The sequence below is a fragment of the Suricata suricatta genome, chromosome 6 (genome assembly GCF_006229205.1).
Source record: "Suricata suricatta isolate VVHF042 chromosome 6, meerkat_22Aug2017_6uvM2_HiC, whole genome shotgun sequence".
NCBI classification, from domain to species: domain Eukaryota; kingdom Metazoa; phylum Chordata; class Mammalia; order Carnivora; family Herpestidae; genus Suricata; species Suricata suricatta.
Window position 1 is genome coordinate 83672737 of NC_043705.1, and position 27443 is coordinate 83700179.

General features: G+C 38.8%; 1 protein-coding gene and 1 long non-coding RNA gene across 10 annotated transcripts in view; one reads left to right on the plus strand and one right to left on the minus strand.

Moving 5' to 3' along the window:
• Positions 1–21466, plus strand: part of APC (APC regulator of WNT signaling pathway) — a 145162-nt gene extending 123696 nt beyond the window's left edge. For 7 of the 9 annotated variants that reach the window (XM_029942704.1, XM_029942708.1, XM_029942711.1 and 4 more), the window contains 7 exons: positions 349–444; positions 1741–1794; positions 5241–5380; positions 5928–6005; positions 6491–6607; positions 9156–9370; positions 11142–21466. In XM_029942704.1, the coding sequence (XP_029798564.1) occupies positions 349–444; positions 1741–1794; positions 5241–5380; positions 5928–6005; positions 6491–6607; positions 9156–9370; positions 11142–17718 (7277 nt within the window). In that variant the 3' untranslated portion in view covers positions 17719–21466. The remainder of the gene's footprint in view (positions 1–348; positions 445–1740; positions 1795–5240; positions 5381–5927; positions 6006–6490; positions 6608–9155; positions 9371–11141) is intronic. The other 2 variants (XM_029942706.1, XM_029942712.1) reach the window with 1 other exon arrangement.
• LOC115294732 lies at positions 20977–26087 on the minus strand. Its single transcript, XR_003910094.1, has 2 exons — positions 26052–26087; positions 20977–21109 (listed from the first exon to the last, which is right to left on the minus strand). It is a non-coding gene; the product is annotated as an uncharacterized LOC115294732 (long non-coding RNA).
• Positions 26088–27443: the final 1356 nt, after the last annotated feature.

The following is a 27443-nucleotide window of genomic DNA, read 5'->3' on the forward strand; positions in this document are numbered from 1 at the left end:
CCACACTCATGACAATAGTTTAAATAGAAATTATAACAAAAACAGCTTTATACCAAAGTGTTTTTATTCTTTTATATATTCAACATAATTTTAAACTATTATTTGAGTTATAGCATAAACTTGGCTAAAGGCAGATAAGTGATAAACATTTTTCTGCAACCAAGAAAAACCCTTTATTTTCTTTTCCATGTTTGTAGTATTTATTCATCTATTCAGCAAATATTTGTTAATCTACTAAACCACTATGCATTAGGGTCATATTAGTGAGCCCTGCTTTTTTTTTTATTAAGTATAATAAACATTATTGCTTTTGAGAAGACAAAGCATTATGTCAATTTTATTTTTTAGTGCCGGCTCCTGTTGAACATCAGATCTGTCCTGCTGTGTGTGTTCTAATGAAACTTTCATTTGATGAAGAACATAGACATGCAATGAATGAACTTGGTAAGACAGAAATGTTTCTTAATGCCATAGAAGAATACCAACATTTTTCATCATCGTTGAGTTGGAGAATAAGGCCGCACATTTCTACTACCCCTGTTTCCTCCTTGTAGCAAATGATCATACTCTGGTTTCCAGAGGAGAAAAGGTTCTTAGTGATAAACACTGCTACCTTGTGTAAACTAACTTGTCTTTTCAAAATCTTAGCCAACAATCAGCGACATTACTAGCTGGGCCCCTCCTTGCCCCTGTCGCCACAGTAGACTCTGTGATAGTTGAGGAGGAGGTCGATTTAAATTAAATGTGGAGCTCGGTCATCATTCTTGAACTCAGTCACTTCTCGTGGACACCAGAAGAAATTATTATTAAGATTCTCATTTATCTTCGTGGTTATCAACAGCTTACTGGATTTTAATGATAAGCAGCATGATGTCTTTGAAACTGGTTAATGAAGGAAAGCATTATGCTCTGATTTAAGTTAGAAATATTCCACTAATTTTAGAAGGATTACTCTTTTGTGTATGTGTTATCACACACGCTAAACCTTTTATAACCTGCATTTTTGTGCACCCCATTTTTCATGTAACAGTTTCTCTTTGATTTCTAGGTTCATTTTGCACATGTGGTATTTATAACTGCATCATGCTGAGCCATCTCATGTGAACTGGATTTCTAGTCCTGCCACAAGCAAGAGCCGCACACTGAGTTCCCATCTGAGTGTAGCTGTGCCCTTGCTCTTCATGCTGTTTGTTTCACATTACACTCCAGCCCCCACTTTGTATTCCTACCACCCTCATCATTGTCATTCATCATTTATCTTAAAAGTCACAAAGTCATGAGACTCTTATTAAACACAGAGAAGCTAAATGGCCAAAAATGAGTGTTGTCTCCTTCAGAGTCATCACTTTGGAGGGCTGTGTACCTTGTGATCTCAGGCGTGCCCTCCAGCCATGCTTTTCTTCCCACAGGCCCCTGCATTTGGCCCATCTGATCCTCTTTTCTTCCCCCACCCCCAGCCTCCTGTAGAACTGAGCGTGATCTTATGAGTTTTCCCCTCCTCAATACAATCTCAGCATTTGTGAAAATTTTATGTTTGGGTGTTTTTTTTAATGCTAGTAATAATGGGAAGGGGATAAAAACCATGAATAAACAAGAAAACTAATCCAATTTAAGCTACTACAAAGGTTTTCCTGTAAATGTCCCTGTGTTCCAATGAACTGTAGATTAGGACTGACACATTAATCATCTGAATTTCAAAGTAAAACGTAGACTCAGTATTTGTTCCTCTTCCTTCTTCAGGTAGGAAGGCTACCCGGGGCATTTCATCACAGGAGCTAGGGCAGGGGCTTGCAGGTGAGGAGCAGGATGGGGCCTCTGGGGGTGTGACTGCTGGGACAGAGCCACAGGGGGTTACCTTCTTCTCATTCCTGGCCTCTAAATTTGCACGAAGCAAAAGAAAGATCAAGGTTTGTGGATTGTGGGGAGATGGAGTAAGGAAGCACAAGGTATCTGATAGTGAAGGATAAGGAGGAAAGAAGTCCCAAATAGATGAAGGGACATTCCAAAGCCCAGTCAGCTGGGACAGTCATTTGTACATAGAAGAAGATTCTGCAACTTACCAAGGTCATTTAGGTTTGCATCAATTAGTATTACAGGTTTTAGATTATAGTATCAGTAATGTATACATTGATTTAGTCCCTGCTTTGCCCCAGAAACTGTGTTAGGCACTGGATGTAAAAATGATGAAGATATGGCTCTGACTTTCAAGGAATTTATGGCTTACTTGTATTAGTGTTTCTAAAACTAGATCATAATAATCACCAGAAGTACTGTCAAACCATACAGATTCACTGGCCCTGTAGTAAGCAGGCTTAGTAAAGCAGAACCTCCAGAGGGGCTACCTAGGCATCATTTAATAAGTGACCCACGGGATTCTTATGACCATGACATTTTGGGAAACACCAGTATATAGAATATTTATGTTGAGTCCATAATGTTTACTTTAGAATGAGGCATTCTATGTTAATGGTGACTGTCTAACCCAAGTAAAAGGATTGAAATATACCTTTTGAAACTAAGTATCATCTCTCCTTACTTTTTGTATATGTAAGTCTAAAGTAAGGGTTCTGTTGAACGGTTTCTCTTGAAACCATCGTTCCTCTGCTAGCAGTAAGGTTATCTTGAAACAGCCTCACTTCTCTTAGGGCAGCCTATTTTTTATTCTATTGGTCATGAATGCACATCATACTTTTGTGAATCCATTTATAGTTTACATATGAATTATATTCATTGCCTTAAAATTTACAGAATTTTTTTCATTTGCCTGAAATCATAAAAGACTCTCTTTTATCTGATATCCTAAAGTTTATTGAATGTTCTTTTTTCTTCATGGTGTTGTTGATATTGACCATATCCTTCTTTAATCCTTTCAGAATCCAGTCCTATGTTTTTTAGTTTTTCCATTCAGAGAAACTCTTTGTTCATTTACTGCCATCTTGAGACCTTCTTTATTAGATCATCTCGCTTTCTTAAGAAAATGTCAGATACTGATACAGCAGGCAGGATTTCATATAGGCACAAAGCATGGTACGTTTTGTTTGGTATTGATAGCCTACTTTATAATGCTCAGCATCTTGGTGATCTTTTCAGTATATAGGGCCACAGTGTTCAGGTCATCAGTCACTGCCAAGTCAGTTTCCTGAGGCAGAACTCTCACTTCTTTTACTGGTTCCTTCTCGTTTAGTCAAGTATTAAATGGTAGGAATTCCTCAGAGTTCTGTCATAGGTTTTCTTCGTCTCTCCCTAGACAGTATCTTCCAGGCCATGGCTGCATTTACAGTGTTTTTCAGATTTACATCTTGATCCCTGTTCTCTCTCCTGAGTTTGAGACACATTATCAAACTCTTCCTCTGACATCTTTTATTTAGATGGTTTTTCAGACATTTTTAACTCAACTGCCCCAACTGAATTTGTTATCTCCTTCATCCCCAAATCTTTGTCTCTTCCATGGTTCTTTTTTCCCAGAAAATGGCATGCCAGTCAACCTCGTTGCTCAGGAGACAATCTCTGGAGACATTCATGACTCTCTCTTCCTAATCCCCCATTGCTTCTTAAATCTGGCTCATCACTGCTCTCCTTTCATCCCCAGTTCAAGCCCCTCTTGTCTCTCCACACTTAAAGTCGTACTCCATTCTGCACCTTGCAACCTTAGGACTCTATTTAGAGTGCACATTTAATTATTCCTTCTCCTGTCTGAAACCCTTGGTGTGACCTATAAAGTTTGGCATGATGTGGCCCCCACCCATTTTTGTAGCCTTATCTTGTGACCTTCTCCGTGTTGCTGTGTGTTTAAGTCTCAGGGGCTTTTGCACATATTGCTTTATCTTTCTAAAATGCTGTTTTATTATTCCTGTTCCACCCATTTTAGATACTCATTCATCCTTTAAATGTTAAACTTTATTTCCTCAGCCTTTCTCTTGATCTTCCCAATCTAGATTAAATCCACCTGTTACCTTGCCCTGTGCTTCTTCACAGTCCATTGTACCTAAATTAACAAGGTCGATAAAGATAGTGACTGTATTTTGTTCACTGGCTATGTTCCATCATCATGGGTAGATGGAGGAAAATCTTCCTAAATATGGTTTGGATTTTCCTTAACCAAATTAATTTTCACTTATGTGTTCAAACTCATCTGTCATTGCTGCTAGTCATAAAGATTTGCACCAATCTTCCTACAGTTAATTTCTCCTGTTTTGGAATCTTTGTTTTATAAACTTGCAGATTCCTCTTCATACTGACCCTTCTAGATCATTTACAAAAATACTAAATATACAGGTCCTCTTTCAGATTAATAACCTGACTGTTAAGACAGGATTTCCAAGAATTGCCTGTTTACATTCATCCTCCTTTTTTCTAAGCCACTTCTCTGTGACGAAACAATATCCCCAGTCCCATGATGATTAACGTTGATGATGAATACTATTTTGAATAGCCTTCATATGCATTTTTATTTTTATTCACCTGCTCATTTCCTTGCTTTACCTTTGTTTTTTTGTTCTGTTCTGTTAGTACCCCTTACTTTATGTCTTCCCTTTCCTTTTCCTTCATTTTTCTCCTTGCCTTCCTAGTGCTGACCGCTGTGGGCATTGTCGAGCATACCCAGTGATGGGAATCACAGGGAAAGAGAATACTCAGTTCTAGTGTAGTTGGTATTTGTGAGTATCAAAGAAAGGAAGAAATTTTTTAGACATATATGTAGTTTTATAGAACTTAGTTATAAGTTGAACAGATTATTCTTTTTCATTAAAAAAAAAAAAAGCTTTGCCTCATGCAGTTTCATCTATAAGTCTCAGGATTCCAAAGGATAATTCTTTGGGAAATAAAAATGAATTAGGCCATAGTGTGTGACATTGAAGATGTTTGTAAAGTTCTAATAACAAAAATAAGTTACCTTTTTCTGCTTTTGTCTAGGAAGACCCAGTGTTAGAAAATAGCCGCCTTCATCAATGACAAGATACAGTGTGTGTGTAGTAAATAGAGTATAATTTTTCACTTCACTCAGTAAGGCAAGGATTTGAAGGGTGGAGAAAACTGGCAGAAAATTGAGTAATTCTCATTTGTACTTTATGAGAATATTAACACAAAAGTTCTTTATAACAGTTTTTGTAGCTTGTAGTTCTAAAGATATACTTAAACCATATAGTCTCATTCTTTGAGATTTGTTCCTAATAATTTTTAATTTGGTATCACTTGTTTTATTTTAGATTATTGTCTTTTTCCTCTTGCCCTTTTGAATTTAGGGGGACTACAGGCCATTGCAGAATTATTGCAGGTGGACTGTGAAATGTATGGGCTAACTAATGACCACTACAGTATTACATTAAGACGGTATGCTGGAATGGCTTTGACAAACTTGACTTTTGGAGATGTAGCCAACAAGGTATGTTTTATAAGACCCATTTCTTTGGACACCTCTGGTATGAGTTATTTTCATACAAACTACCTTTCACTAATTTTCTTTTTTTCCTCTCATTAGACTTTCACTAATAAAAATCCTGAACTTCCTACACCACTACATATTCGCATTCATTATGTTATCTTATGCCTAAACAAAGGCAGAACATGGAACACAGTAGTGGACTTTTGTAATTGCATTTAAAATACCGTTCCTAGGAATGAGAGCAAAAACCTGAAAATCCTGATGACGATGCGAGTGTGACACATATATTGTTTCCCTCCAAATAAGAGACTTTAAAACCCTTTGCTTTTTATTTCTTATCATTTATTCATTTTATTTCTCCAGTTTACTAAGAGAAGAACAGATAGCAAAAGACTTATGTAATCTGGTTCTAGGTCTTCTTTGGGTAAAATATTAGAATGATTAAAATAAGACAATTAAATCTGGATTTGAAGTTTATAAGTCAAAAACAAAGCACAGCCTCAGGTTGCCTTGTTACTGACCCTCTGTTCCATTTCTAATTTTACAGGCCACACTCTGCTCTATGAAAGGCTGCATGAGAGCGCTTGTGGCCCAGCTAAAATCTGAAAGTGAAGACTTACAGCAGGTACTAGTTAGAACTTCAAGTGTTTTTCTTGGGTATCTGTGGGTTAATATCATGATTTAGATTAATTTAAACTTCGGCTCAGTATTTAGTGTCTCATGTCTCAATTACAATTACATTAATACCAGAATAAAGGAAAATAATTATGTTGTATGAATTCCTTTTGGCACTGTATTTGCATTTAGGAGAAATTTCTTTATTAATAGATTTCTACTCTTAACAGTAGCGTTAAAAACAAAACAACTATAGAGGTGCCTGGGTGGCTTAGTCAGTTGAGCGTCTGACTCTTGATTTTGGCTCAGCTCATGATCTGAGGGTCATGGATCCATCCCTGGGTTGGGCTCTGAGCTGAGCATGGAGCCTGTTTAAGATTCTCTCTCTCTCACTCTGCCCCTCTCTCCTGCTCCACTCTCGCTCTCTTGCTCTAAAAGAAAAAGAACTATAAATTATTTTATATTCAAATTATTCTAAAATTGATTCATTTGTAGGTTATTGCAAGTGTTTTGAGGAATTTGTCTTGGCGAGCAGATGTAAATAGTAAAAAGACATTGCGTGAAGTTGGAAGTGTGAAAGCGTTAATGGAATGTGCTTTGGAAGTTAAAAAGGTACCTTCGAAAACATTTAATATTCTCATTTGGATTTCATCTTTGGTTACTTTTCCCCTGAGATTCCCTAATTCCTGACCCACTTACCTCATCATTTCTGAGTCTTAGACTGCTCCAAATTCCTAAAGTATTAAGATGGAAAAGACTGTACATAGTGGCCTAGGGTAAGTCAGGGTTTTTCACATTTGACACTGTTGGCATCTTGGACCAGATCATTCTTTGTTTTCAGGGACTGGCCTGTGCTTTGTAGGATGTTTTGAGGCATATTTGCCCTTTGTTCATTAGACACCAATACATTTCCCCTCAGATATGAGAGTCACAAATGTCTACAGATATTACCAAATGTGCCTCAGAGGGGCAAAGGGAGAGATTCATCCCCAGTGGAGAATCACCGTGCACTTAGTGTTAAAAGTTAAAAAGGTAACTTTGTGCTCTCCAGAGTCCTCAGTTTTGACAGTCACCTTATCAAAGGGTGAAATGACCCAAGGGCAAGGAATTCCTCAAATAATAAATTTGTTTGCAAAAGGAAATATCACAAGGTGGCATATCTACTTCAGAAACTAAGCTAAAATAAAAAGAAAAGCTTAAACTTGAAACCTGAGACTAAGCAGGCTTCTTTCCAACCAGTCCCCCAGACCCACAGCCTACATTTTTTTTTTTTCAAAATGTCCTTTCCTGAGAAGGGGTTTTGTTTATTATTTTTTATGTATTTTTGTAAAATTATTTTATACCAGGAAAATCCAAGAAAATCAACTGAAATATCATTAGAAATAAGAAAAGTATTCAATTAAAAAACTGGTTATAGCAATAATATTCAACTGTACTTAGGGTCTGCATAAAAAATACCATTAAAACACTCTTGAAACAGAAGAACACTTGTATTATTTCTTGCAGGAAAGAGTTATATGAATGCCTAATAAGCCCTTAAAAAGATACTCCACATCATTAGTCATGAGGGAAATACAAATCAAAACTATAATGAGGTGCCATCACACTTATTACATTGGTTACAACGTAGGAGATTAACCACGTCTTGTCAAGGATGTGAGCGCCTGGAGCTCTCGTGCACCGCTGCTGGGAGTGTCCCACGGCATAGACCACTTTGAGGAACATGTGACAGTGTTTTGAAGTTTAACATACCAATAATACAACCCAAGGCATTCAAGTTCTAAGTGTTTACCTAAGAGAAACAAAAATCTTAAACACAAATGTTCACAGCAATACTGTTTGATAGCCAAAAACTAGAAATAACTCTAAAGTCCATCAACAGATGAATGGATAAACAAATTACAGAATGTCCCCTGTAGAGTACTATTTGGCTATTTAAAAAATGAACTATAGGGGTATCTGGGTGGCTCATTAGGTTAAGTGTCCAACTTTGGCTCAGGTCATGATCTCACAATTCATGGGTTCGGGCCCCGTGTCAGGCGCTCTGCTGACAGCTCAGAGCCTGGAGCCTGCTTCGGATTCCGTGTCTCCTCTCTCTGCCCCTCCCCGCGCATTTTTTCTTTCTCTCTCTCTCTCAAAAAATAAATAAAACATTAAAAAGTGTAAAAAAATAAACAAAAATTGTAATGAACTGTTGATACATGCAGTAATCTATAATGACAGGAACAGATCAGTAGTTGCCTGGGGCTCAGAGTGGATTACAAGAAGATACCAGGAAATTTGGAGAGATGATATAAATGTTTGTTATATACAACTTGTTGTTTTTATTTAATATTAAATCTTAGACATCTTTCCATGTCCTCCAGTATGTAGAGGGTTTTTTCTGGTTTTTGTTATCATAAAAATGTTAATCTTTTCCGAATGCACACCAGTTCCATCCCATAGTCTAATATGAGCTCTTGTTAGGGTACCTGGGTGGCTCAGTTCGGCTCAGGTCATGATCTCACAATCCGTGAGTTCAAACGCCATATCAGGCTCTGTGCGTCAGCTCAGAGCCTAGAACCTGCGTCACATTCTGTGTCCGCTTTTCTCTGCCCCCTGCCAATTCATACTGTCTCTCTTTCTCTTCCTCTTTCTCTATCTCTCTTTCTCTCTCTCTCTCTCAAAAGTAAATAAACATTTTAAAAAATTTAATATTCTTGCAAGATATGTGTGTACCATCTAAACACATAGAATAAAGTTCATAAAGGTCTGTGGGGGTATCACTTAAGTTCCTTTTGGTATTTTGTGAAGGTTTTCCTAAATGAAGAGTTCCCAATACTTTGCCCATGAGGAACAAGCAGCAAGGGAGTTAATTAATAACAATAACACCTTACCCAAGGAGCGCTTGGGTGGCTCAGTTGGTTGAGCATTCAACTCTTGATTTCTGCTCAGTTCATGATCCCAGGGTCATGGGATCAAGCCCCACATCAGACACTGCACTGAGTGTGGAACTTGCTTGGGATTCCCTTTCTCTCTCTCTGCCCCTCTCCCCTGCACACACACTCTCTCTTTAAAAAAGAAAAATTAATTAAAAATATAACTCAATAGAAGAAACATAGAATTTGGAAGAGGCCCATTCCATCTCTAATTAGATGACACATGTTCTGTTTCTTAATAGGAATCAACCCTCAAAAGTGTACTGAGTGCCTTATGGAATTTGTCAGCACATTGCACTGAGAATAAAGCTGATATATGTGCTGTAGATGGTGCGCTTGCATTTCTGGTTGGCACTCTTACTTACCGAAGCCAGACAAATACTTTAGCCATTATTGAAAGTGGAGGTGGGATATTACGGAACGTGTCCAGCTTGATAGCTACAAATGAGGACCACAGGTCAGTACAGAGTTTTATATTATTTTTGAATGAATTAGTGTAGAATGTTTTCCCTTAAAAAGACCCAGTTGTAAGCAGTGAAGCAGTGTTTTTGTTTAATTGTGCAAATTCTAAGCCAAATTATATTTATTACAGTGAAAAAATAACTATTAATTCCTGACTTGTTAGTATATTTATTCTAATAAAAGTTTATAATATCACAAAGATGTATACAAGTAAATAAATGATAGTTGAAAGGTATAACCCATATATAAGGAAAAAAGTTACAAACACTACAAAGAACAAAATCCCATTGTATATGTTAGTATGGTGTAAAGGAGTATAAGGTTTATAAAGAACAAAACCTACGGGTATGATCCAGAGAACACAGTAGTTCGTGTTTTTCTAATGGTATCTTAATATCAGTAATCATAATATCATTTAGCCAACAGCCATTTATCTAACTAAGGCTATAAAACCTAAGAAAGCATCTGAGATACAGGGCACACATTTCAGAACTTGGGTTCTGTATTTTCTCAACAAAAATACAGTCAGCATGCTCAAGAACCTCATTCAGTCAAAGCACAAAATGATTGCTATGGGAAGTGCTGCAGCCTTAAGGAATCTCATGGCAAATCGACCTGCAAAATATCAGGATGCCAATATTATGTCTCCTGGTTCAAGCTTGCCATCTCTTCATCTTTTCATGTCAGGAAACAGAAAGCCCTGGAAGCAGAATTAGATGCTCAGCATTTATCAGAAACTTTTGACAATATTGACAATTTAAGTCCCAAGACATCTCACCGTAGTAAGCAACGACACAAGCCAAATCTCTATGGTGACTATGTCTTTCATAGGGTATTTATCATCCAGTACTGCTTCTCATTTTTAGAAATCCCATGAGGTGCTTTTAGTAACAGAACTTGTAAAGAATGTGAACATCTTCTCTTTAGGTTCTTGATACACAGACTAACAAGCCTTATAGCCCTTTCTGCTGTGCAAAGAAAACCTTTTAAATTCAGTAAGCACTCAGCTATCTGCTGGGCTACCCAGAGAACTGTCATGTTAAGACTCACTGCACATCCTTGCCAGTCAGTTTTAAAGCCCTCTAAAGTTGAACATGCTGTAATTAAACTTCAGTTTACTGTGCATTAAACAGGGTATAGCTTTTTCAAGTCCCAAACTTCATTATGTTAACTTTCAACCGTTGTTTTAAAGTTACCTTTAAAGTGTCCAAACCTTTCATTAGAAATAACTACGCATACAGTCTGACAGCACATTTGTAAGGGCGGTGGCAGCGTCACAGACTCACTCCAGGGACGTAGAGGTTCTTCAAAAATGTCAGTTGCTAGTCTAGGAGCTTACAGTGTGTGTCCTGACTATATAAAGATCTATCCATCGGTTCTTCCACGTCTTCTACAACATCTTATTAGCTGACATTATGGCACCCATCCATAGATTAAGTTACTATAAAGAAGCAAAATGTATCTGCTCAGGCAAATATTTTAAAAGCTCTTGAGTCAAAATAGGAAATGCAGACTATATTAAAATGAACACTTCTTTTAGTCTGACAATAACTATTTTTAAACAGTACACATTAAATGAACTAGAAACAAAAGGAGATGTGAAATGCTTGAAATTTGTAGTATAATTTGGTGCAGTTTTACTGTGCCTAATAATCAGTTTTAGTAGTTATCTTTAGATTTAAATTTGTTTTCTAACCTTTTATTTGTTGTTATAATAAGCAGATTTTTACCTTAATTTGGGGATCTCTCTTTTTTTTTAATTTCAGGCAAATTCTAAGAGAGAACAACTGCCTGCAAACCTTATTACAACACTTGAAATCTCACAGTTTGACAATAGTCAGTAATGCATGTGGAACCTTGTGGAATCTCTCAGCAAGAAATCCTAAAGACCAGGAGGCACTGTGGGACATGGGGGCAGTCAGCATGCTCAAGAACCTTATTCATTCAAAGCACAAAATGATTGCTATGGGAAGTGCTGCAGCCTTAAGGAATCTCATGGCAAATCGACCTGCAAAATATAAGGATGCCAATATTATGTCTCCTGGTTCAAGCTTGCCATCTCTTCATGTCAGGAAACAAAAAGCCCTGGAAGCAGAATTAGATGCTCAGCATTTATCAGAAACTTTTGACAATATTGACAATCTAAGTCCCAAGGCATCTCACCGTAGTAAGCAACGACACAAGCCAAATCTCTATGGTGACTATGTTTTTGACACCAATCGACATGAAGATAATAGGTCAGACAATTTTAATACTGGAAACATGACTGTCCTTTCACCATATTTAAATACTACAGTGTTGCCCAGCTCCTCTTCTTCAAGAGGAAGTTTAGACAGTTCTCGTTCTGAAAAAGATAGAAGTCTGGAGAGAGAACGAGGAATTAGCCTAGGCAACTACCACCCAGCAACAGAAAATCCAGGCACTTCTTCAAAGCGAGGTTTGCAGATTTCCACCACTGCAGCCCAGATTGCCAAAGTCATGGAAGAAGTATCAGCTATTCACACCTCCCAGGAAGACAGAAGCTCTGGGTCTACCAGCGAGTTACATTGTGGGACGGACGAGAGGAATGCGCTGAGAAGAAGCTCTACTGCCCACACACATGCAAACACTTACAACTTCACTAAGTCAGAAAATTCAAATAGGACATGTCCTATGCCTTATGCCAAATTGGAATATAAGAGATCTTCCAATGATAGTTTAAATAGTGTCAGTAGTAGTGATGGTTATGGTAAAAGAGGTCAGATGAAGCCTTCCATTGAATCCTATTCTGAAGATGATGAAAGTAAATTTTGCAGCTATGGTCAATATCCAGCTGACCTAGCCCATAAAATACATAGCGCAAATCATATGGATGATAATGATGGAGAACTAGATACACCAATAAATTATAGTCTTAAATATTCAGATGAGCAGTTGAACTCTGGAAGGCAAAGCCCTTCACAGAATGAAAGATGGGCGAGACCCAAACATATAATAGAAGATGAAATAAAACAGAGTGAGCAAAGACAATCAAGAAGTCAAAGCACAACTTACCCCGTATATACTGAGAGCACTGATGATAAACATCTCAAGTTTCAGTCACATTTTGGACAGCAGGAGTGTGTTTCCCCGTATAGGTCAAGAGGAGCCAGTGGTTCAGAAACAAATCGAGTAAGTTCTAATCATGGAATTAATCAAAATGTAAACCAGTCTTTGTGTCAAGAAGATGACTATGAAGATGATAAGCCAACCAACTATAGTGAACGTTACTCCGAGGAAGAGCAGCATGAAGAAGAGAGACCAACAAATTATAGCATAAAATATAACGAAGAAAAACATCATGTGGATCAGCCTATCGATTATAGTTTAAAATATGCTACAGACATTCCTGCCTCACAGAAACCACCATTTTCATTCTCAAAGAGTTCATCTGGACAGAGCACTAAAACTGAACACATCTCTTCAAGCAGTGAGAATACATCCACACCTTCATCTAATGCCAAGAGGCAGAATCAGCACCATCCAAGTTCAGCACAAAGCAGAAATGGTCAGACCCCAAAAGCCACGTCCTGCAAAGTTCCCTCTATCAACCAAGAAACAATACAGACCTACTGTGTAGAGGATACCCCTATATGTTTTTCACGTTGCAGTTCATTATCATCTTTGTCATCGGCTGAAGATGAAATAGGATGTAATCAGACAACACAGGAAACAGAATCTGCTAACACTCTACAAATAGCAGAAATAAAAGAGAACAGTGGGACTAGATCAACAGAAGATTCTGTGAGTGAAGTTCCAGCAGTGTCACAGCACACTAGAACCAAATCCAGCAGACTTCAGGGTTCTGGTTTATCTGCAGAATCAACTAGGCACAAAGCTGTGGAATTTTCTTCAGGGGCCAAATCTCCATCAAAAAGCGGTGCTCAGACACCTAAAAGTCCACCAGAGCACTATGTTCAGGAGACTCCACTCATGTTTAGCAGATGCACTTCTGTCAGTTCACTTGATAGTTTTGAGAGTCGTTCAATTGCCAGCTCCGTTCAGAGTGAACCCTGTAGTGGAATGGTAAGTGGCATTATAAGCCCCAGTGACCTTCCAGATAGCCCTGGACAAACCATGCCACCAAGCAGAAGTAAAACCCCTCCTCCTCCTCCTCAGACAGTTCAAGCTAAGCGAGAGGTACCAAAAAACAAAGCCCCTACTGCGGAAAAGAGAGAGAGTGGACCGAAGCAAGCTGCTGTAAATGCTGCAGTACAGAGAGTCCAGGTGCTTCCAGATCCTGATACTCTCTTACATTTCGCCACAGAAAGTACTCCAGATGGATTTTCTTGTTCATCTAGCCTGAGCGCTCTGAGCCTTGATGAGCCATTTATACAGAAAGATGTGGAATTAAGAATAATGCCTCCAGTTCAGGAAAATGACAATGGGAATGAAACCGAATCCGAGCAGCCCGAAGAAGCAAATGAAAATCAGGTAAAAGAAGCAGAAAAACCTACTGATTCTGAAAAAGATCTGTTAGATGACTCAGATGATGATGATATTGAAATACTAGAAGAATGTATTATTTCTGCCATGCCAACAAAATCTTCACGCAAAGCCAAAAAACCAGCCCAGACTGCTTCAAAATTACCTCCACCTGTGGCAAGGAAGCCAAGTCAACTCCCTGTATACAAACTTCTTCCATCACAAAACAGGTTACAGGCACAAAAACATGTTAGTTTCACACCAGGAGATGATATGCCACGGGTGTATTGTGTAGAAGGGACACCTATAAACTTTTCCACAGCTACATCTTTAAGTGATCTAACAATAGAATCTCCTCCAAATGAGTTAGCTGCTGGAGAAGGGGTTAGACCAGGGGCCCAGTCTGGTGAATTTGAAAAACGAGATACCATTCCTACCGAAGGCAGAAGTACAGATGAGGCTCAAAGAGTGATAAAAACCCCATCTGCAACTGTATCTGAACTGGATGACAATAAAACAGAAGAAGGTGATATTCTTGCAGAATGCATTAACTCTGCTATGCCCAAAGGAAAAAGTCACAAGCCTTTCCGTGTGAAAAAGATAATGGACCAGGTCCAGCAAGCATCTATGTCTTCATCTGGAACTAACAAAAACCAGTTAGATGGTAAGAAAAAGAAACCTACTTCACCAGTAAAACCTATACCACAAAATGCTGAATATAGGACACGTGTAAGAAAAAACACAGACTCAAAAAATAATTTAAATGCTGAAAGAACTTTCTCAGATAACAAAGATTCAAAGAAACAGAACTTGAAAAATAATTCCAAGGACTTCAATGATAAGCTACCAAATAATGAAGATCGAGTCAGAGCAAGTTTTACTTTTGATTCACCTCATCATTACACGCCTATTGAAGGAACTCCATACTGTTTTTCACGAAATGATTCTTTGAGTTCTCTAGATTTTGATGATGATGATGTTGACCTCTCCAGAGAAAAGGCTGAATTAAGAAAGGGGAAAGAAAATAAAGAATCAGAATCTAAAGTTACCAGCCACACAGAACTAACCTCGAACCAACAATCAGCTAATAAGACACAAGCTGTTACAAAACACCCCATAAATCGAGGTCATTCTAAAACCATGCTGCAGAAGCAGTCCACTTTTCCGCAGTCATCCAAAGACATGCCAGACAGGGGGGCAGCAACTGATGAGAAATTACAAAATTTTGCTATTGAAAATACTCCAGTGTGCTTTTCTCGAAATTCGTCTTTAAGTTCTCTTAGTGACATTGATCAAGAAAACAACAATAACAAAGAAAATGAACCTGTCAAAGAGACAGATCCCCCTGAGTCACAGGGAGAACCAAGTAAACCTCAGGCATCAGGTTATGCTCCTAAATCATTTCACGTTGAAGATACCCCTGTTTGTTTCTCACGAAACAGTTCTCTCAGTTCTCTTAGTATTGATTCTGAAGATGACCTGTTGCAGGAATGTATAAGTTCCGCAATGCCAAAAAAGAAAAAGCCTTCAAGACTCAAGGGGGATAATGAAAAGCATAGTCCCAGAAATATGAGTGGCATATTAGCGGAAGATTTGACCCTAGATTTGAAAGATATACAGAGACCAGATTCAGAACATGGTTTATCTCCAGATTCAGAAAATTTTGATTGGAAAGCTATTCAAGAAGGTGCAAATTCCATAGTAAGTAGTTTACATCAAGCTGCTGCTGCTGCATGTTTATCCAGACAGGCTTCATCTGACTCAGATTCCATCCTTTCACTGAAATCAGGAATCTCTCTGGGATCACCATTTCATCTTACACCGGATCAAGAGGAAAAACCCTTTACAAGTAATAAGGGCCCACGAATTCTAAAACCTGGGGAGAAGAGTACATTGGAAACCAAAAAGATGGAATCTGAAAATAAAGGAATCAAAGGAGGAAAAAAAGTTTATAAAAGTTTAATTACTGGAAAAATTCGATCTAATTCAGAAATTTCAAGCCAAATGAAACAGCCTCTTCAAACAAACATGCCCTCAATCTCTCGAGGCAGGACAATGATTCACATTCCAGGAGTTCGAAATAGCTCTTCAAGTACAAGTCCAGTTTCTAAAAAAGGCCCACCCCTTAAGACTCCAGCCTCCAAAAGCCCTAGTGAAGGTCAGCCAGCCACCACTTCTCCTAGAGGAACCAAGCCATCAGTGAAGTCAGAATTGAGCCCTGTTACCAGGCAGACATCCCAACCAGCTGGAGCAAATAAAGGGCCTTCTAGGTCAGGATCTAGAGATTCCACTCCTTCGAGACCTGCCCAGCAACCATTAAGTAGACCTATGCAGTCTCCAGGGCGGAACTCAATTTCTCCTGGTCGAAATGGAATAAGTCCTCCTAATAAATTATCCCAGTTGCCAAGGACTTCATCCCCTAGTACTGCTTCAACTAAGTCCTCAGGTTCTGGGAAGATGTCATACACATCTCCAGGCAGACAGATGAGCCAGCAGAACCTCACCAAACAAACGGGTTTACCCAAGAATGGCAGTAGTATCCCAAGAAGTGAGTCTGCCTCAAAAGGACTAAATCAGATGAATAATGGGAATGGATCCAATAAAAAGGTGGAACTTTCTAGAATGTCCTCAACTAAATCAAGTGGAAGTGAATCTGATAGGTCAGAAAGACCCGTATTAGTTCGCCAGTCAACTTTCATCAAAGAAGCTCCAAGCCCAACCCTAAGGAGAAAATTGGAGGAATCTGCTTCATTTGAATCTCTTTCTTCATCTTCTAGACCAGATTCTCCCACTAGGTCCCAGGCACAGACTCCGGTTTTAAGTCCTTCCCTTCCTGATATGTCCCTGTCCACACATTCATCGGTTCAGTCTGGTGGATGGCGAAAACTCCCACCTAATCTCAGTCCCACCATAGAGTATAACGATGGAAGACCAGCAAAGCGCCATGATATAGCACGCTCCCATTCTGAAAGTCCTTCTAGACTTCCAATTAATAGGTCAGGAACCTGGAAACGTGAGCACAGCAAACATTCATCATCCCTTCCACGAGTAAGCACTTGGAGAAGAACTGGAAGTTCATCCTCCATTCTTTCTGCTTCATCAGAATCCAGTGAAAAAGCAAAAAGTGAAGATGAAAAACATGTAAACTCTATTTCAGGAAGCAAACAAACTAAAGAAAACCAAGTATCCACAAAAGGAACATGGAGAAAAATAAAAGAAAATGAGATTTCTCCCACAAATAGTACCTCTCAGACCACTTCCTCAGGTGCTGCAAATGGTGCTGAATCAAAGACTCTGATTTATCAAATGGCACCTGCTGTTTCTAAAACAGAGGATGTTTGGGTGAGAATTGAGGACTGTCCCATCAACAACCCTAGATCCGGAAGATCCCCAACAGGAAATACTCCTCCTGTGATTGACACTGTTTCAGAAAAGGGAAATCCAAATGCTAAAGATTCAAAAGATAATCAGGGAAAACAAAATGTGGGTAATGGCAGTGCTCCCATACGCACCATGGGTTTGGAAAATCGCCTGAACTCCTTTATTCAGGTAGATGCCCCAGACCAAAAAGGAACTGAGGCAAAACCAGGACAAAGTAATCCTGTCCCTGTGTCAGAGACTAATGAAAGTTCCATAGCTGAGCGTACCCCATTCAGTTCTAGCAGCTCAAGCAAGCACAGTTCACCTAGTGGGACTGTTGCTGCCAGAGTGACTCCTTTTAACTACAATCCAAGCCCCAGGAAAAGCAGCGCAGATAGCACTTCAGCCCGGCCGTCTCAGATCCCAACACCAGTGAACAACAACACGAAGAAACGAGATTCGAAAACTGACAGCACAGAATCCAGTGGAACTCAAAGTCCTAAGCGCCATTCTGGGTCTTACCTTGTGACATCTGTTTAAAAGAGCTGGAATGATGAAACTAAGAAAATTATGTGTTAATTACAACTGCTATGTAGAAATCTTGTTTCACATGAAACTTTAAAAGACTGAAAAATGTTGTAAATAGGTTTGATTGTTAGAGAGTTTTTGTTCTGGAAGCCATATTTGATAGTATACTTTGTCTTCACTGGTCTTATTTTGGGAGGCACTCTTGATAGTTAGGAAGAAAATGGTAAAGCCAAGTATATTTGTACAGGATGTTTTACATGTATTTAAGTAGCATCCCATCCCATCATCCTTTAATTATTGCTTGTCTTAAAATAATGAACACTACAGATAGAGGATATGATATATTGCTGTTCTCAATCATTTCTAGATTATAAACTGACTAAACTTACATCAGGGAGAAATTGGTATTTATGCAAAAAAACATTCTGTTTTAGTCTTTGTGAGTCCATCTAACATCATAATTAATCATGTGGCTGTGAAATTCACAGTAATATGGTTCCCAATGAACAAGTTTACCCAGCCTGCTTTGCTTTACTGCATGAGTGAAACTGATGGTTCAATTTCAGAAGTAATGATTAACAGTTCTGTGGTCACATTATGTGCATAGAGATAGCTATGGTGTAACAATTTACACTATTTTGTGCTCAAAACAAAAACAAAAAATCTGTGTAACTGTAAAACATTGAATGAAACTATTTTACCTGAACTAGATTTTATCTGAAAGTAGGTAGAATTTTGCTATGCTGTAACTTGTTGTATATTCTGGTATTTGAGGTGAGATGGCTGCTCTTTTATTAATGAGACATGAATCGTGTCTCAACAGAAACTAAATGAACATTTCAGAATAAATTATTGCTGTATGTAAACTGTAACTGAAATTGGTATTTGTTTGAAGGGTCTTATTTCACGTTTGTATTAATAATTGTTTAAAAGGCCTCTTTTAAAAGCTTATATAAATTTTTTCTTCAAATTCTATGCATTAAGAGTAAAATTCCTCTTACTGTAATAAAAACAATTGAAGCGAACTGTTGGCATTTAACTACCCCATGCATTGGCACTTAACCATTCCTGAAACTTATTTTTCTTATATGAGATTAGCTTAGCACTCCTAATGTTTAATATTTTTCCTTACTCCACTGGGGTTAGTTTAAAATAGTTTCATGTAATAGCAATGTGAGCTACCTAGCACAGGACTAGATGTTGAACATAATAGGCCCACATAGAGTATTTCTTTTCTCTTAAGAGTCTCTATACTTGAAAAATTAATTGGTTATTCTTAGGTATAAGTAGTTACCTCTTCCACACCTGTCTTGGAATATGACTGTCTTGTCCCTTCGTCTACCCTCTGTTGCTACTGGATCTGGAATTAACACCTTTTATCACTCTATATGTTGGGGCAAAATTCCAGCAGCTGATTGTAATCAGCATTTTGCCATGCTCAGAAAATGCGAATCACATGGAACTTCAAAGGTAGATTTAATACCACTATGATATTCAAAGACAATTTAAAAACCTCTGGCTGTTAAGGAAAACTTTGTTTCTGGTGGATGGAGTTGTGGGGCACATGTCCAAGTGCCCCCTTCACAGAGCAGGGAGATCGTAACACACGCATTAATATATTTTATCTTTCCAGAATTTGTCCTGAAAGATCAGAGGGTGAAAATGATAAATGCTCACATACTGAATAAATGAAAATTGGCTTTTAATGATAAAATCCGTGCGCTCTGCCTTTGGGGAAGGAAAAGATATTTAGGTACAGTGGGGACACTAGGAAATGTGGTTGAGAAGGAGTCAACACATCTGCTTGATGCCCTTGGAATCACACGTGGTCATCTCCCCTTACCAGTGTTTATCAGTGCCAGGAAACCCTCCAAGCCCATACTCTTTCCACTGTACCGCTTTGCAGACACTTCAATTTACTGATATTTGGAATATATCTACATTTAAATTTTTGTCATTTTATCTAAATGAATCTATTGCTTGTGAATAATAATAATAGTTAATGTGTTTCTCAAAGGCCGCCTTCTCCAACAGGGATACGCACATATAGGTCCTTTTTCATTCCTCTTTTAGTCCTGATGTTCTATTTTTCTGAACTACTGCATGCCGGTTTTTATGAGTACTTCAAGTACTTTTATTGAAAGAGATGGGATGTAAGTCGATTAGAATAAAATTGCCTTTTTCACGGAAGAAAAAAACATTATCAATGCTGGAAATGAAAAAAGGATGCCTTCCACCTGCCAGAAAACTCGGGAATTACTTTACACTATCTACTGTGAGAAGGCCCTGTCAGTCGACATTCCCCGTAGAGGAAAAAGTTGTTGTATGAGACTCTTCAGTTAGAACAGCTCAGAATTAGGAAAGGGACAGCCTCAATTCTACTTCAGGAAGTTTGCAGGGTGCTGCCATAACCGATAGCAGGTCAGATGGTCCCAGTCAGTTATGCTTGTCGAAACCGGTAACTGAGCCCGATGTGGAAAATGAGCTAAGAGATGTATACCTGCTGCCAGCAGCCGGGGCCAGTGCCCCCCCTAATCTCCCACGGCCGCAAACACCTCCCAAGGCAGTGGTTTTCAAACTGGACTGCATCTGAGTCCCCAGGAGGGCTGAAGACAGAGCTGGGCCACACCCCAAGTAGCTCCTTCGGAGAAGGGCCCAAGAATTTGCGATTCTAAGAAGGGCTGAGGTGCTGCTTTATGCTGCTGGTCTGGGAACCACACTTTGAGACTGATTGACCTAAATTACAGTGAAGCTCCTTGAGTGCTTGCCTTCGGTTCTAGCTGTTGCTCTCAACTGGAGCTTTTAGTCTGACAAAGAATTCCAACCAATAAACTTTCCCCTGCTTTAGGTTTGGATGCTGACCTATAAAATCTGATATAGTCCATCCATCACTCCCAATAGTGGGCAGATTTAGCAGACATGAATTAATTCCAATGACAATGACTATTTCTGAGAGATTGGCTTATGTTCCCTTTGGAACAAAGTTATTGAAAATGCAAATTGAAGCAAATACCTAGTTTGGATTTGCTGTAAAGATTGGGAGAGACTAATAAAAGGGAACTTTGAAGCTAAGGACAGAATTATTTTAAATGAAAAGAAAATGTGCCCGACTTGCTAATATACCATGAGAATGATTAACAGCCAATCAACTGTAGCAAATTGCTATTTGGGAATAAACTTTCCAAGTTACCCGGGTACTAAACAGAACGTTAATGAGAGGGAAATAATGAAATGAAGGATAAGCCCAAGATGAACAAATAGCACTATAAGTAAAAAAAAAACCTTTTTTTCCCATAAAATATGGGTTGTGTTGCTGCAAGGTTAAGGGAGGGGATGAGGCTTTCGTTGAGGACGGGAGCAGCGGCACTAGACCAGAATTCACGTTATCCCAGAGGGTTTGTATCTAAAATAGGAAAAGAACAGAATGCCAGAAATCAAAAAGTTGCCAAGAGCTGCAGAATATTTGAGTGGTCAGATTATTAAAATTTACCAAATAATTTTTCAAAAGTATCTGAAATAGAGTATATAAATTATTTTTTAACTTCTAATTCCCTCATACTATTCTGACTTTAAAATACTACTTTGTAGTGTTAAAATCTATGGACTTTAACTCCTGTAAAGACCAGGTCATTTTCCTGCCATTTTCCTAACTCTGTTTTGTGATTAAACTATATTCTGGTTTTTGTTAGACCATTGATGCTTCTTTCAACCTGTATGTATTATATTGTTCTTGGTGCTAAATACACTTTCTTTCCTCTGACATTCAGGATAATTCTTTCTCTACACTTGTGACTATTTATTTTCTTAAATTATGTGATTGTTACTTCATTTAATTAAAAATACTCAACATCGTGTATTCTAGTGAAGATGACCACTGAATATAAAGCAGCATTAGCGAAAAGTAACTATTGATAATGTGCTAAGCAGTACATACACCACCTTTTGGAATCTAAACACTTCGCCCCCCTTTTGGTCACTGAGTCATGTACCCAGCCCAGGTACCCTGACCATGGCTATTTGTACCAGAGGGAAATACATGCCCTAGGAGAGACTCTTTTATCAACTAGCTAGTAACCAAAGACTTGCCTGGCTGAAAGGGAAAGGGGGGAAAAAACCGAGCCAGTCAAATAAAATAAGAATCACATAGGGAAATTTCTGGTTGGTGATTGAATGCTAAAACTGAAAGACCTGATAGCATTCGGCTGGATTAACTTGAAAATAACAGAAAACTGCATTTAGACACACCTTAGTTTTTTTAATTTCAAAGAATGAGAAAACTTTATAAAAAAACATCTGTGAAGAGAAAGGAATAGGCTGCCTACAAAAAAAAATTAGATTGGTATCATCTTTCTCTGCAATGCTAAGTGCCAAAAAAGAAAAACAAAACCATGGAATAATATATGCAGTATTTGGAAGGGAATGGAAATACTACCGAAGAATTTTGTAACCAGCCAAATTAACATTTAATTTATCTGAAATACTTATATCACTTAGGATTCTTACAGCTGTTAATAAGACCCCTAAAAGATGACATCCATTTAAAGAATACTAGGTAGCTCACAGGATCTGTATGAGGACCAGAAAATCATTCTCAGCAGCCACACAGCAGAAAAGATACCCAACTATCTGTCCTCATCACACTGCTCGCCTTGCTGGAGTGGACATGATTGGCAGAGGCTATGTCACATGTGTATAGGGTCTGGCAGCTCAAATTTTGTTTTCCCCATTGAGGAAGCTGGATTCATAAAACATGAACTCTCCAAATCTACGAGGGGTATTCTGAAAGCATTGGGCAACCAGAAACCATGACATGTTTTACCATAGCATTCCTGCTGCCCAAACAATTAAAACAAATGGAAAAGTATTAAGGAAACAAAAGTTTGAGCAATTAAATTAAAAAAAAATTTTTTTAACGTGTATTTATTTTTGAGAGAGAGGGAGACTGACAGAGGTGAATGGGAGAGCGACAGGGAGGAAGGGAGCAAAGAACCTGAAGCAGACTTCAGGCTCTGAGCTGTCAGCAGAGCCCAATGCAGGGCTAAAACTCACAAACCATGAGATCATGATCTGAGCTGAACTCAGGCGCTTAACCAACTGAGCCTCCCAGGTGCCCTGCAACAAAACTTTTCAAGCTGAATAAATGTGTTAATAATTGTAGTTAATCTGATAATGATAATCCACACTGAGAATGAATCTCAGTGTCAATGTCCACGTAAAATTGAAAAGAGGAAATGTTTAATACTTTTGATACTCTTAAATTCCAATTATCCTAAACCAAATTGGGAAACAAGATACATAGTAGAGAAGACATAAAAGCATGTTAAGTTTCTAATTTTATGTAGGTAGTGTCAATAGATACTATTTTACTTTTAACTTAGAAAAATAGTCAATTTTTTAGTTTAATGGTAACCTCAGTCTTAAAGAAAAATTTCCAAATTTCCTCTTAAACCACTATCCAAAGACAACAACTAAGAATACTTGAACAAGATGAAAGAATGGGAGAAATAGGGGGATAGTTAGCCACAAAGAAGCATAAGATGACAGAATAGTACCAAATAAATGGATTAAACAAATACAATAAAATAATTATTCTCAGATTGAAGTCAAGTAAAAAAGTCCTCCAACTATATGCCATTAATAAAAGGTACACTAAAATGATCCAGAATGGATAAAACTAAAAATACAACCACACTTGCACAGGCAAATGCAAAGAACACAGTGAGCGCAAATATATGTCAGATGCAGTACAGTTCTGGATGAAAGGTAGCAAACATAATGAAAAGGAGATTAACATCACTTATGACTTTAAAATTTCAAATTATTTAATCTCAAACATATGAAATTACAAATAGAAAATACAAAAACCATGGGACAAGTGAGACTCAGTGTTTGACAGATGACTTGATCTATACAAAACAGAAGACTTTTTTAAAATTTAAAACCACAACTTCCAGACAGGGTAGATCTTGTTAAAGGAAGGTTCTCAGAGGTCCTTTTCTATAGTTAAGGACCTTGATGGGTTTGGGATCTATAAACTGAAGCCTGGAGGGAGGGTTAGATAAAAATTAACTGATACACTTAGGAGAGGCAAGAACGTGGGATTCTCGGGGTACCCAGGCAATGGGGAGCTAAGGAGTAGAGAGAGGGGAGATGAATGGAAAAAGGCAGTGAAACGAGAAGTCAGGGTCATATGAAAACCCTGATGATGCAGCAGTTAAGACGGTTTTAGAAACAGATACATTATTTCATTTGGAACCCTAAGTTCTTTGCAAAATCTCTGTCCTAGAATTAATGTACTCATTTGTTTTAATTTTCAGAATCTTTCCTTAACAATTGGAATTGGCTTCACCATCACACTATCAATAATTATTTGAATTTCAATATAAATTAGACGTAAGTTTTCACCACTGTTTCCTCTATATTACATGCCTTTCACCATCATCAGTTCTTCCTGTTAATATGGCTTGGCTTGGCTGGACTATGTACTTAAATAGTTGCTTTTTTTTCCAGAAAGGTTAAGTTAAGGATATACTGTCCAAATCCTTGCTTCGTTAAAGTTGTTTTCTTTTGCTGTCACACAAAGGATAATTTGGGTCACAATTCTTTTTCCTCAAAACACTGCTAATGTTTGGGGTGCCTGGGTGGCTCCCCCAGTCGGTTAAGCATTCAACTCTTCATTTCGGCTCAGGTCATGATCTCACAGTTTGTGAGTTCAAGCCCCACATCAGGCTCTGTGCTGACAGTGTGGAGCCTGCTTGGGATTCTCTCTTCCTCTCTCTCTGGCCCTCCCCTGCTTATACTCTCTCTCTCTCTCTCAAAATAAATTTATCAAAAGCAAAAAACAAAAATTCTAATGTTTACTGTGGCTAAGAAGTTCAAATATCAGTCTGACTTTGTTTACATTATACACAACTTTTATTTCCTACCTTAGTGATTGTAGGGTTTTGTTTTCATCCTTGAAATAAAGAAATTATCCTGGCATAAGTCCAGCTGTGTGTCTTTTTCCCACAACTCTGTCTTTTAATATTGAATCTTTCTGATCTTGAGTCTTTATTTTTTAATTTTTTTTACATTTATTTTTGAGAGACAGAATGAGACAGCGCTAGCGGGTGAGGGGCAAAGAGAGAAGGAGCCACAGAATCTGAAGCAGGCTCCAGGCTCTGAGCAAAGCCCAGATGTGAGGCCCAAACCCATGACCCGTTAGATCATGACCTGAGCCTAAGTCGGACACTTAAACAACTGACCCACCCAGGCACCCCTGATCTCTAGTCTTCAGCTCAATAAATGTTCTCATGTTATCTCTATCCTGACTGCTGCCCCCCATCACCTCCTTTCTCTCACTTTGCAGGGGCAAAAACCAAGCCAGACTATGGTTTGAACACCAACTTCCCATCAACCATATCTATCAAAATAGCCCTCTCCATCAGACCAGTCAGAATTTGGGTGGTGCCTACGTGGGGACTCTACCATCAGGAGTTCCTGGCGCCCAGACATTGCTCATGTTCCTCTAGAAATGGAATGAGCACCTGTCTTCCACTTGGTATCAGCATTTTCCTGTAAGAGTGCATGTGTTCAAATGCCATAAAGGATTTTTAATGAAACAGTTCCATTAAAACAGATTTTGCCTATAGTCTAACCTCCCACCCCAACATACAGATGTGAATCCAACAGAAGCTGGATGTGGCATGCAGACAAATCTTACTCATCAACACCGTGTTGTGCTCTGGGTTTTCCCTCTGACTGAAAGCTCTGTCATTAGGTCAGGTTGGTGAACTTACCTTTTACTTATCCTAGGGCAAATTTGGTGTTCTTTAGAAATTGACTTCTGACACTATGGTAGATAAAATTTTCAAAGATGGCATAGTATCTCCCATCCCACATGCAGTTTCACAATGTGGGAGTCTATTACTGAGCTGGCCCAGTGACTGCTTTGACCAATAAAATGTGGAGGAAGTTACAAGACCAGGCATTAAAAAGGCCTGGTAGCTTCTGTGCCATCGGCAGGAAGCTAACTACCACGTAAGAAACCCTGAAACTACCATGCTATGAGGCAGTTGTTAAAGAAAAAAGTTATTCTGACACTTGTTAAAATGGTAAGGAAAACTTCAAGACCATTGCATTAGGGATATTTGAATAGAGGAGAGAGATCAGCTCAACTCCAAATGCAGCAAAGACCGTTGGGGATTTATAACCAAAGATCAGAGTAAGGGCCTCAGTAGATGGAAAATTACTAAGGGTAAATTATTGTTGAAGACAGGCCAAGGACTTACATACCAGAGATGGGAATGAGGAATTTGATCAGATACTGAGGGCGACCAGATAACAAGAGTAGAGGGGATACTCACCACAATTACTTTGATGGTTAACTTTTTGTGTCAAATCAATTGGACTAAGGGAATAGCTGTTAAAACATTTCAGAAGAAAAAAACATTGCAGGGTGTGTCTGTGGATATGTTCCTGGAAGAGATTAGCATTCGAATCATAAGACTGAGTAAAGAATATCTGCCTCCACCAATATGGGCAGGCACCATCTACTCTGTTCAGAGTCTAAATAAAACAAACAGTGGAGGAATGGCAACTTTTCTCTCTCTTTTCTTGAACTTGGACTTCCATCTCCTGTCCTCCCATATCTAATCTCCTGTTTCCCGGATATTCTACCTGGGATTTACACCATCAGCTCTCCTGGTTCTCAGGCTTTTGGACTCAGACTGACTTACACCGGCAGGTTTCCTGGTTCTCCAAGCTTGCAGACAGCATATTGTGGCATATCTCAGCCTCCAGGGTGTGAGCCAATTCCTATAATAAACTCAATTATCTATATCTTACAGTTCCGTCTCTCTGGAGAACCCTGACTGATCTGATCCACTTAGCAGCATTCTTGCTAAAACTGGGATGGAAGGAAGGAAGGGAGGAAGGGAGGAAGGAAGGGAGGGAGGGAGGAAGGAAGGGAGGAAGGGAGGAAGGAAGGGAGGGAGGGAGGAAGGAAGGGAGGGAGGGAGGGAGGGAGGGAGGGAGGGAGGAAAGGGGCTAAGGTCAAGGCCAGTCAAGACAAGAGCTCAGAGGAGCCTATCTAAAGTTTGTTCAAGGAGAGAGCCTTTGTCAAATTTCAGCCTACCCATAAGGAGAGGCTACACCACAGGAAAAGGAAGGTACCAGTCAACCTTCAGCTGTCAATCATACCAGCGAGGCAGAGTTACAGGAGTGAAGAAGTCATTTTGGACTTTCTATCTCCAGCAGATGCCACCTAGAACAGAGATCAGGTGTTCTAGCTCTACCCAAACTACAGTTTTGTGAGCAAATACATTCTTTTAAAGCACTAACTTTTAGAATGCTTAGTTACATTGTAATGGACAAGTGAAACAGGTAGACCATCCCGTTAGTTAGCCGGGCTTGCCTGAGTTCTCTCCTAGACTCAGTGCAGGCTGGGATGGCCCTGCTGTACCGGCATGCATAACAGCCTCACCCCTTAGAGCTGTGAGAAATTTGAGCAAGAGCTACCTTATTATTTTTATCTGTATCCCTAACACTTCTCAAAGTAGCTGTCACATAGTAGCTTCTCAAAATGTCCTTGTTGGATGCAATAGAAACCATCCAGGGATTTGTAGCACGTGTAATCCACCAGTTCTTCCCCTAATCACTTTTGTGTCAAAGCTCACAGATCATTTTACATATCTACCAGGCCCCTCCTGCCCATGCAGTCATGTATATCATACCTCTTCTTCAATCTCTTCTTCCTG